General features: G+C 40.2%; 1 protein-coding gene across 2 annotated transcripts in view; it reads right to left on the bottom strand.

Annotated features, from left to right (window-relative positions):
* The window catches only part of mvb12bb (multivesicular body subunit 12Bb), a 78,687-nt gene that overhangs the window by 31,081 nt on the left and 34,596 nt on the right, over window positions 1-13,010 (bottom strand). The window contains exon 7 of one of the 2 annotated variants that reach the window (XM_084055266.1): window positions 9,062-9,132. In XM_084055266.1, the coding sequence (XP_083911392.1) occupies window positions 9,062-9,132 (71 nt within the window). The remainder of the gene's footprint in view (window positions 1-9,061; window positions 9,133-13,010) is intronic. The other variant, XM_084055267.1, reaches the window with a different exon arrangement.

Here is a 13,010-nt window from a genome sequence, read left to right as displayed (position 1 = left end):
GCTGAAGTGGTTAACGTATGTTTCATAATGTAATAATGTATATCTGCAAAGTAACTAAAGTTTTCAAATAATTGTAGCGGAGTAAAAGTACAATGCCTCTGAGTTGTAGTGGAGTAGAAGTAAAAGTATTGAAAATTGGAAATAATCCAGCAAAGTAAAACATACCTCAAAATTGTACCTAAGTACAGTACTTCAGTAAATGTACTTAGTTACTTTACACCACTGAATTTCATCAACCCTCAGGAGGGAGGGAGAGAGAGAGAGAGAGAGAGAGAGAGAGAGAGAGAGAGAGAGAGAGAGAGAGAGAGAGAGAGAGAGCGCAAAACAAAAGGAGGAAAAGGATAAAGTGCGAGAAAGAGAACGACGACATTTACTAATAATAACTTTTGTGTCACTATTCCAGAGGTTATGTTTTTTAATCTCTCAGCCTAAAGAATTGTGTTATTCTAAAATATAGCCCCAGTAGAGCAGAAGCGTGGTTCAGATCCATCATGGCTATAGAGAGATAAGAGCCCGGCTGATCAGCCTCGCTCTACACCACAGCCTTAGCCCACAGAACTACACTCACACACACACACACACACACAGGGAGATACAGTAAGATGGAACTTTTGTTTGAAACCTGATGAGAAACCTCTTAACCCTTTAAGACCAGGGGAAGGGAACACATCTGTGTGTAATTATTTGATTTCTTTGGGCTATTCAAAAATAGCAGATCTACAAGCTCATAGCGCGGCACTCGGATCTGCTATTTTTGAAAAATCGTGATTTTTTTTGCAAATCTTTGAATATATTTTTGTAACATTTGTAACTCAAATCTTTGCTTCTGGGGGTCCCTGGAACAACATATTTTGAGATGGGGGTCGGCGGCCAAATACATATCATTTTGGGGGTCCTTGACATGACAAAGTTTGAGCACCACTGATATAGCAACATCATTTTTTTCAGGACTTTCAGGATTTAGAAGACATTTGTAGAATCCTCCAGAAGCAAAGATTTGAGTAACAAATGTTTGCTTTAAAAAATGATATATATTCAAAAGATTTGCACAAACTTTCAAGTTTTTTTCAAAAAATAGCAGATCTACAAGCTCATAGCGCGGCACTCGGTGCCGCGCTATGAGCTTGTAGATCTGCTATTTTTGAATAGCCCAAATAAATCTAAAAATGACGTGTGCTAAAAATGCGTTCCCGGTCTCAAAGGGTTAATGAAAGTGCTGGGCCAAAAATAATCTTTTTTCTCCGTGTTAGTCAATCCAAAATTGGTGTAGTTGGGGTTGGGCGGGCTGGGCTGTGTGGTGGTGGGGAGGAGGAGTGGAAAAAAAAGAAGAGAAAGAAAGTAATTTTGCATAATCAGCGAGCACCATCTGGAACAATTAACCAAATTCCACAGAACTCAGAGGATCAGTCATATTGGCTTATTAAAGATCCAGAATTATACAAGTAATAAATCCTCGGAAAAATGAAGCGTACGCCTGCCTGTCACGACTATTTTAACTTCAAATACAGTGGAATACTTGATAAGGCTGAAAAGAAGGAGATTAATATATGCAAATTATATCGAGCATTTAAAAGACCCCCCCACACCCCCCCTCCCCAACAACTGTCTCATATATTTTTTTTTCCTCCTTTCCCTGTCTCTTATTACGGAGGCTTTATGTTTTATTCATACATCAACTCACCTGTCATTTCATAAGCTATAATATTATGAGGGGCATTATTAAACGGCATAGAGTGGCGCTTTAATTGGAAAGCTCCATTGCATTTTCCAATTATTTGCGGCAAATTAAAAAAAGCAGATGCAAATAGTTTAAGCCGTTGAGACCGGGAACGCATCTGTGTGTCTTTTTCTTTTTTGGATTTCTTTGGGCTATTCAAAAATAGCAGATCTACAAGCTTGTAGCGCGGCACGAGTGCCGCGCTACGAGCTTGTAAATCTGCTATTTTTTGAAAAATCGTGAAAATGTGTGCAAATCTTGAATATATATATATATTTTGGGGGGTCCCTGGAACTAAATATTTTGAGATGGGGGGTCCTCGGGCCAAATACATATCAATTTGGGGGTCCTTGACATGAAAAAGTTCGAGAACCACTGATATAGAAACATACTTTTTCAAAAAAACATACGTTTTAAAGAAAACTGTCGAAGACATTTGTAGAATCCCCAGAAGCAAAGATTTGAGTTAAAAAAGTTTTAAAAATATATATATATATTCAAAGGTTTGCAAACATTTTCTCGATTTTTCATTAAATAGCAGATCTACAAGCTCATAGCGCGGCACTCGGTGCCGCGCTATGAGCTTGTAGATCTGCTATTTTCTGAATAGCCCAAAGAAATCTAAAAATGACAGATTCTCTCCCGGTCTAAATGGGTTAATAAGAATTCCAATATCGTTTCCTGAAAATCAAAAATCATTGTCATCCTGCCACGATATTTTGCAAACCCAGAGTTAATTTCGAAGTCTCCGCAGGATTTTTTTTGTGGTGTTTTATTTTTTTTCCCCTCCCCTCCCTCCCCTCCATCTCCCTCTATCTCTTTCCTCTCCAAAAGGATGAACTGTCTGGCGTCTGTTAATTGAAGTTCTTTTAATGGATAGTGAAATAATTGCTCTCCATATTACGTTAGATCAGGGCCCATGTCAGGGTTTATTTTTGATTAATGCGGTAGATATGTAAATGTATGACTTTTTATTAGGTTTACCTTTTTATCAGGTGGATGACTAGCTGCTGAAGTTGTACCCTGGGTAATAATGTGGTGTGACTGCACGGAACGCCACAAAGAACGCCAGGGCTGTGTCAACATGCTGTACTTATATATTTGTGACATTTTAACCCATTAACCCATTAAGACCTGAGGCGATTCTTTAAAAAAAATCTAAAATCATAACAGTTTTTGGAAAAAGAAGAAAAAAAAAAAAAGTTTTCAAGATTTTTCAAAAATAGCAGATCTACAAGCTCATAGCGCGGCACTCGGTGCCGCGCTATGAGCTTGTAGATCTGCTATTTTTGAATAGCCAAAGACATCTAAACCATTATTTTACACTTGGGCTATTTTTGAATATTTTAGTGCTTTTCATTTTGGTACTTCAAGTATATTTTGATACCAATACTTTTGTACTTTTACTCAAGTAACATTTTGAACACATGCCTTTTACTCGTAACAGAGTATATTGTGGTATTGCTACTTTCACTTAAGTAAAGTAAAGAGTATTTTTTTTCTTTAATTGTGAAGAATTATTGCAAATCTTTGAATGTATATTTTTTAACTCAAATCTTTGCTTCTCGGGGGCCCCTGGAACAAAACATATTTTCAGGTGGGGGTCCGCAGCCAAATACATATCATTTTGGGTGGTCCTTGACATGAAATGGTTTTGAGAACCACTGATATTATAGCAACATAAAGTGTTTCAGAAAAACTGTTAGGATTTAGAAGACATTGTTTGTAGAATCGGCCCCTCTGGGTCTTAATGAGTTAAAGAAAACATAAGCTACTCGGAGGTAGATTTCAGTTGGATATTCCAGTACCTTAACATTTGTTTCACGCAAGCAATGTCTTTCTGGCATATTTAATGAATCCAAGTCTATTTTTAATTGCATGTTTAACCCATTAAGACCTGGAACGGTGTCATTTTTAGATTTGAGCTAAAAAGCATTATTTTACACTTTGGGCTATTCAAAAATAGCAGATATACAAGCTCATAGCGCGGCACCGAGTGCCGCGCTACGAGCTTGTAGACCTGCTATTTTTGAAAAATCATGAAAATGTGTGCAAATCTTTGAACATAATATATTTTTAAAGCGAACATTTTTAACTCAAATCTTTGCATCTGGGGGGTCCCTGGAACAAAACATTTTGATGGGGGTCCGCGGCCAAATACATATCATTTCGGGGGTCCTTGACAGGAAAAAGATTGAGCACCACTGATATAGAAACATACGTTTTTCAGAAAACTGTTGAGATTTAGGAGACATGTAGAATCGGCTTCTGGTCTCAATGGGTTAAAAAAAAAAAAGAAGCAAAAAAAAGAAACACCTATGGGAAATACACCTAATTGGCACGTAAACTTGGCATCGATCAAAAAAACAGGGGGGTGGGGAGGGATAAAAAAGGGGGGTTGGGGGGGGCTGTTGTGAAAACTTCATAACTTTTCAAATGAGCTTGAACTGTCAAAGCGAACGGGCTGCAAAATAAACGTGAATTAGTTTTTAATATTGAGGTAATAAATGTCAAAGCACTCGCACATCACACGTGTGTACATAACGCTGAGCGCGGATGACAGATACCTCAGACAGGTACCTGCTCTCTCCTCCTCCCCACAACTCTGTGCTCTTTTTTGTGTGTGTGTGTGTGTGTGTGTGTGTGTGTGTGTGTGTGTGTGTGTGTTGGAGGTTTTTGTTTTGTTGGGGAAGTGACGGAGGGTTTAATCAAGAAAGCAGGCAATTCATCAATCCTAAAGAAGGCGCCTGTACAACCCTGACAGAGCGCACATGGTTTTAGAGCAACTAGAACCTGGCCAGCTGTCAACACACACACACACACACGCGCACGCACGTACGCACGCACACACGCACACACGCACACACACACACACACACACACACACACACACACACACACACACACACACACACACACACACACACACACACACACACAGGCACACACACACCACCACATTCACAATTAACACACAGGAGCTGTCTGCTACGACCTCACACTTGGTCTGCGGGCCATCACATTGTTAACCCATTCAGACCGGGAACGCATCTGTGTGTCATTTTTTGATTTCTTTGGGCTATTCAAAAATAGCAGATCTACAAGCTCTATGAGCTTGTATACAGTATCTGCTATTTTTGGGGGAAATCGTGGAAATGTTGTGCAAATCTTTGAATATATATATATTTTTAAAGCGAACATTTGTAACCCACGTATTTGCTTCATGGGATTCTACAAATGTCTTCTAAATCCTAACAGTTTTTGTCAAAAAAAACGTATGTTGCTATAATATCAGTGGTTCTCAAAACCCGTATTTGGCCGTGGGACCCCCATCTCAAAATATTTAGTTCCAGGGACCCCCAGAAGTTGTAACAGAGTTAAAAATGTTCACTTTAAAACATATACCGTATATATTCAAATATTTGCACAAATTTTCACGATTTTTCAAAAAAATAGCCAAATATATTTAAAAAGTGACACACAGATGCGTTCCCGGTCTAAACGGCTTAATGAAGGGATGTTACGCCCTCTCTCATTTACACAGTGCTGTGAGGTTCATGAGTGAGTACACTGTCTGAGGAGATAGAGCTAGGCTTTCTCTTTTTTTTCTCTCTGCTAGAACTCTATATCCTCTCTCTCCCCTAAAAATGTTCCAAAGTGACTCGGCGGAGAGAGATAAAGGCTCGGAGGTAATGGGGGACTCTGGTGATAAATGATGACTCCTGGCAGAGCACTGTATCTGCATGTTCCTCACTGTCACTCACAATGCCGTCCCACTGGAGGCAGCCCGGCGAGCGCACACACCCCAAATATGCCACAAACCATTGGGCTGTGTGCGTTAATGTCTCGCCACTCCTTCAGGGTGTCCTTTAACACCACCATCATTTGCACTATGATTATCACCGGGCGAGATAATGACGTATTAATCAACTTCCAATCAATTCTTTTTAGTACTGCCTGCCTGCTACCTTAACGTAGCCCAGAGGAGAAGCATTATTATGGCATATTAAAACGCGTTAACCCTGTGCTTCAATATTTTGGGCATGTAATTATAGGCAAAGATAAAAAATATATTTTCAAAAATGTATGATTTTAATTTATTTTCAAAATGTTCAGATTATTTGAAAACAGCTGGTCTTCAAGCACACATTAATTCTCCAATGCATATTTTCCAATAGATTAATTTTTTTTTTTTTTTTAATTTGTTTTACGTTTTTGATCCAATCAAACTTTTAAAAAGGGGCAAAATTATGGAAGTGTATCATATTATAGAATAAAATAAATATAATAAAATAATCATGGAGGAAAAAATAAACAGGCAGAATGATTCTTTTCATTGCATGTTTACAGCAGTGAAGTATGGACTAGAAGAGAACAGAGATACCTGGGCTGTCTAAGCAATGGCTATGCTTCTGTTTAGCAGGAGGAAGCACCACCACATGGGGTCTCTCTCCAGCTGGATAAAGTCTGCCAGGCTGCTCACTCTCTCACACACACACACCCACTCGCGCACACGCATACACACACACACACCCACACACACTCTAAAGCAGTGGTTCTCAAAAGTGCGGTCTGGGGACCCCCGGGGGTCCACAGCAAAATAAGTTAATATACTGTAGCATCAAAAATCTGTTCAACCACCATAACCGTATTTTATCAAATTATTCAAATCGGAAATAGCCGATCTACAAGCTCACAATAGAGAGGTAGAGAGAGAGATACAGAGATAGAGAGAGAGAGATAGAGATCTGCTATTTTCAAACATTTAGAAAAATCTAGAAAAAAATTGATTAAAAAAACCCCAAATCGTCACTTATGGGGGTCCATGGCACAATATCTTTTCAAAAGGGGGTCTGCAGCCAAATACATAACAATTTGGGCATCCATGTCCTGAAAACGTTTGAGAACCACTGCTCACTGGCTGCACATGTCTGTCTCAGCTGGTCTCTCTGACTGCACACGGGCCAGGCCATGACGCTAAAGCTTTGCTTTTGCTTGAATTACTCTTGGTTCGTGCTCACTGTAAAACAAGAGTCTATTCTATTTGAATTTGTTGTACAAAAAAATAGAATAAGACAAGGGATATATAGTACAGTAATGCGTACAGTACAGCTGTAAGCATGGCACATGATGAATCATCTTTGACAGCTGTTAAACGTTCTCCTGAGTGTAATGTGGAGCTCCTCTGGGGAGCCGCGTTCACTCGTTCAGATAAGCACAGCTCTGTACCCATCAGTGATGAAAGATAGACATGGAGCATTTGTACATCAAGTACCGGAGGAGAAGTCTCTACATGCAGGTGGAGATTAAATAGCGTATAAAAAGGCACAATGCAGAAGGCATGGTTTTGTAGAATTACCTGTATGTTAGCAAAGAATGAACAGCATGCTTTTTACTCACTTGAGACCTACAGACCTACTACTGTAGCATTCACTATTCTGGGGCTAATATTCAGCGGGAAAATAGCCAATCTACAAGCTCACAACGGGCTGCAATGAGCTTGCAGATCGGCTATTTTCAGCGAAGATATTTAGAGTAGACAGGAGGGAGACCTAATATAGAGCCAAAACGGAATCTAGACAACAAAGTATAGGGTTTAGGTTGAGGGCATTTCTTAATGTATGGTGTTAGCTTAAAACAGGATCGTTCGGCATGAAACGTTGCACACAAACTCCAGGTAGTCCAATGAAGGACCTCAACCCCTGATTTTTCATATCGGCCGCATGGTGGCGCTATACCCGGGTGCTTCACATTTTGGCCTCTAACTCTTGAACCATAGGTCACACAATCCAAATTTATGCATGACATTTTGTCTAAAACTTGGTAGACAATTCTCTCTGGAATCATGTGATTAAGATGTACTATATCAGTATCAATTTCACTTCAACCCATTGGGGCTGCCACAAATGCTACCACTGTTTGTTGCACCAGATATCCAACTATTAAATGAGGGAAAACGGGCTATGAGCTGTGTCACGGTTACATACGTTCCCCACAGGCTATAGGATCTGCTCTGGTGTCGTGCGTTACGGTCCCCGCAGGCTATAGGATCTGCTCTATGGGTTACGGTCCCCGCAGGCTATAGGATCTGCTCTATGGGTTACGGTCCCCACAGGCTATAGGATCTGCTCTATGGGTTACGGTCCCCGCAGGCTATAGGATCTGCTCTATGGGTTACGGTCCCCACAGGCTATAGGATCTGCTCTATGGGTTACGGTCCCCGCAGGCTATAGGATCTGCTCTATGGGTTACGGTCCCCGCAGGCTATAGGATCTGCTCTATGGGTTACGGTCCCCGCAGGCTATAGGATCTGCTCTATGGGTTACGGTCCCCACAGGCTATAGGATCTGCTCTATCCCAGCAAGCACAATGACGTCATGATGACGTTATGATGACGCCCGGTCATCACCCCAGTGACGTTCAGGACTAGGCCAGATCACAGCCCATATGGGGATGATCTTTACGTCATTTACAGGACGTCATCACCGGGACATCATATGGACATTTGGACAGCAATTTTGGGTGATGAGAATGTGTTTAGATGACGTCCTGGAAGTGACGTTTTTGTGGTCAGGATTAATTTTGGTTGAAATCAGGTTATATTCTGGGCCAGATCTGACTTGTCTTGGTTTGACTTGATCTAGCCCCAATCGAGACGTCACTGATTGGTCCGGGTCCTGACTGTGCTTGCTGGGATGGGTTACGGTCCCCACAGGCTATAGGATCTGCTCTATGGGTTACGGTCCCCACAGGCTATAGGATCTGCTCTATGGGTTACGGTCCCCACAGGCTATAGGATCTGCTCTATGGGTTACGGTCCCCACAGGCTATAGGATCTGCTCTATGGGTTACGGTCCCCACAGGCTATAGGATCTGCTCTATGGGTTACGGTCCCCACAGGCTATAGGCTCTGTAGCCAGGCTCACCTACCTTTAGGGCTGCAGTATTCACACCAGCGCTACAAAGTTATAAAGGACTTTGATTTAGGGGCGTGTCCTCAGACACTGTTTTATGAACAGAGGGCCGCTTTGGATATCATGTCCATAGCACTCGCATGCGCATAATGAGCGTCACGCTCAAATAGCTTAGCTGAAACCATGTAAACATCAGCTTTTCATGGTTGTTGGTGGCAAAGATTTGACGTGGGGTGGTAAATGACCGGATGGGTTGTCTTCACCACACCACATCACACACCACACACCACACCACACCACACACCAACAGGAGGAAATGAGCAGCGCTCCCCTCTAACTATGCACACCGAGCGCACAACCCAAAAGCAAATAGTGTGGGTGCACACAAGTATGTACAGTACTAGTATGTATGAAGTGTGTAACATCTTACCTGAAATGGTGTAGATACCACTGGTCTGATGTTCATACTCAGGTCTACTGTTGCTTCTGCTGGTGAGGCTACTGGACACAGACAAAGTAGCAATGATAAGACTAAGAATGAATATATATATACTATATATATATATAACATAACTGGCTCAATTTGCCAACCACAAACGGACAACCAGATTTATAATGTGATCGTAATTGATTGATTGATTGAATATTTTATTAGGCAAAAAAATGTAAAACAGCACAGTTTATATTGAAAATAGCTTAAAATAGCTTACATTTAAAATGACCTGTTATTTGTCTAACAGGTCAGTTCATAAAAGTCCTTGCGGACTTGTTTCCAATGAGGGCCTTGGTATTCAATTCATAGACATATATAGTGGCACCACAGTTCGAATATCATTACAAAAAAAACAGCAAAAAAAAATAACACTATGTACAACAAAAAAATAAAAAAGGGGGGAAAAAGATATGTACAAGAACGGGGGGGGGGGGGGGGGTCGGCTGTCTAACGGGAAAATGGTACTACCTCCTCTTTTGGCCTCCTGAAAGGTGATTTTTTTAAGGCTCTTTTAAATGAGCCCAGCGAACTGCATTTTTTGAGGGATGGGGTTAGACTATTCCAATCCTGGGTGGCAGTGCTGTAGAAGGAGAATTTGCCCATGTTTGTTTTAAGGGTGGGTGGTACCAAATTGTTGTTAACGCTCCCTCTGGTATTGTGACTGTGGGTGTCGCTAACCTTTTGGAGGTATTTACTCAGATATGCGGGAATAGGGGGCATATCGGGCAAATTTGCATTTACCATTTTGAAGGCCAGTCCCGTTTTTAACCAATCGAAAAGGTACTGCCCCTCACACATGGCGGCTACCTTCACTGAGTGACATGAGAAAATGACCACACTACATGGGGGTGCTACAATCCACATAAAGTGTGGTTAGTTTTGGTCACAACTGATTTGCTCACAGTGCAATATTCAGCTTATGAAGAACTATGGCTACCATGCAAAGACTCCACAATAAAGTGTCACATTATAAACATGGTTCTCAAGTTTGATGTAGTAACAGTAACACATTTAGGTGTCTAATAAGAACCTTACTACCTTGAACCATACGTATCTGGTACAGTATGTTGTGACCATTGATATTTTATTTAGCTGTGAACAAATTAGTGGTAATGTATGTGCGTGCGCGTGCACACACACACACACACACACACACACACACACAGTAAATAATAGGAAAATGGACACATTCACATGTAAAGTCAACAAAGACCTGACCACATATAGTAATCTTACTACTGTTTACCAGGGTAGGATTAGGCTCTTCTTAATCCTTTGTGAACAAAGAGATTCCATTACTCAGGGGGAAGTCCGTTGTACCACTCCTATGGCCTTGTATTACAGAAAACAGCATGCAATGCACTTCATGGGCAGTTGAGGTTAACAAACCATATAAGATTGAAATCCTCATCAATCAAGCTATCATGAATTACACCCGGTGACTCACCCCCACTGATCGATAAATCCACACAGCAAGCGTCTAGGCTTCAGGAGAACCACATAATGTGACAAGCATTGAAGGCAAAAGTTGCTAAAAAACTGATATTATGAAACACGCCGTCTAACAATGACCAATTGACCATGCAAAACTAAGTAAAATGTGGTGGAAAAAGTACTCAAATGTAAAAAAAAAAAAAAAAGTATCAATACTGCAATGTAGAAGTACTCTGTTACAAGTAAAAGTCTAGTGTTAAAATGTACTTGAGTAAAAGTACATAAGTATTGGTGTCCAAATATACCTAAAGTACCAAAAGTAAAAGTACTAAAATGTTTGAAAATAGCAGCTCACAATGCGTCGCGTGAGCTTGTGAGCTTGTACATAGGCTATTTTCAAATAGCCTTTGTACAAAATAGGGCTAAAGTGGTTAATGTGTGTTTTATAATATAATGATTTATATCTGTATAGTAACTAAAGTTTTCAAATAATTGTAGTGGAGTAAAAGTACAATATTTGCCTCTGAGATGTAGTGGAGTAGAAGTAAAAGTATAGACAATTTGGAAATGCTCCGGTAAAGTAAAAGTACCTAAAAAGTGTACTTAAGTACAGTACTTGAGTAAATGTACTTACTTAGTTACTTCACACCACTGACGATGACCAATTGACCATGCAAAACTAAGCACTTGGAAACAGCATTACAATGGTGTGCAACAATTACCCTTGAGTAGGAGACATGTGGACTCTAGCTGTAAAAAATGCATAAATAATAGGTAGAGAAAGTTAAAGAAAGATCGTGGTGGGGAGGGGGGGGGGGGGGGACGGGGAAGAAAAAGATAAGAAATATTTTGCAAGTTGGGGCGAATTTAAAGCTGTAAACAATAAAGCGTGTTTTCTGCATCCATGCATTTTTTAGGTGGGTCTGTTTATGAATATCATAATCAATCTCCGCTTGAGCGGGGGTTAACGTATAAATTCTCGAAATTTAAGACTAATGGCATTACGGCGTATTCTGAGGGCGAAGCCGCCGCCTGTGCAATGAGTTGTGGCTTCCCATAGCCTTATCTCTTTGGATGAGATAAATAAATGCAATAATTTCCATCAACAGCAATAAAACACGACTCCTGGCAGGTGGTGGTATTTATGAGGATGAAGTCTGCAACTCAGATTTATTTGCAAAGACGGGGTCGACTTTTTTCCCCCTCCTTGTTTACATCAGCATTTGGCCATGTTAACCCTTTAAGACCGGGGAACGCGCATCTGTGTGTCATTTTAGCTTTCTTTGGGCTATTCAAAAATAGCAGATCTACAAGCTCGTAGCGCGGCACCGAGTGCCGCGCTACGAGCTTGTAGATCTGCTATTTTCGAAAATCGTGATTTTTTTTTCTCGCAAATTTAGAGCGAACATTTTTAACTCAAATCTAGAACCTAGAAGAACATATTTTGAGATGTTTGAGAACCACTGATATTATAGCAACATAGGTTTAAAAAAAAAAAAACTGTTAAGATTTAGAAGACATTTGCAGAATCCGCAGAAGCAAAGATTTGCACAAATGTTCACGATTTTTCAAAAAAATAGCAGATATAAAAGCTCATAGCGCGGCACTCGGTGCCGCGCTATGAGCTTGTATATCTGCTATTTTTGAATAGCCCAAAGAAATCTAAAAATGACACACAGATGCGTTCCAGGTCTTAATGGGTTAAATCCAGGCCAGTGGTGCATTTTTAAAAGGTTGGCATCAATCTTGTGGGAATGATTGTCACGTTCGGTGAAGAATTCTCTTACCTTTCGCAAAAGGTTGAACTCCGCCAAGAAAGAAAGGTACATAACCTCTCTCTGAGCACTGAGACATTTCCCAAGCACCGATAAACTGAAGGGAAATGGTTTTGGTTGATGTCGTTTTTTTGTTTTTCTATTTAAAGCATAATATTTAGTAGAAGAGCAAATAATCATATCGTTTGAGATTAACATGCTCGGATGAAACATTTGGAGAAAAGCTTCTTTGAGGCATCCATTTGTGTGGTCCTAGGTGGGTCTGGCATCCTATAGTTTGTATAGTTTCAATGTACATATTATTCGTTTTTTGATATTATACTGTTTAGACTGATGATAGGTTCTTGGTTTAGCTACAGTATGATCCTAGATTACTGAGGCACTACAGTGTCTCTATGCATTTGATATATTACCTTGTGTTTACCTTGCTTACTGTAATTTGCTCTGAATTAAGAGCGTCTGCTAAATGCATAAATTGTAGATTATGTTAGGTAAAAACAAAGGAAGAATTTGAAAACTCTTCATCAAAAATGATCAGCTATAAATGTTATGCACACAAAGAAAGAGGAATATCAAGAAAATGTATAAGAACTGCTGTGTGTTGAACTATTCACTCTATGTAAGAAGCATAAGTAGCAGTTAAATAATAAGAGAATTCAGAGCAGCGTGCATAATGT

The sequence above is a fragment of the Gymnoscopelus microlampas genome (assembly GCF_963454915.1).
Source record: "Gymnoscopelus microlampas genome assembly, chromosome: 4".
NCBI classification, from domain to species: Eukaryota; Metazoa; Chordata; class Actinopteri; order Myctophiformes; family Myctophidae; genus Gymnoscopelus; species Gymnoscopelus microlampas.
Note: the sequence above shows the minus strand (reverse complement) of the source record. Positions and strands in the feature narration are given on the sequence as shown.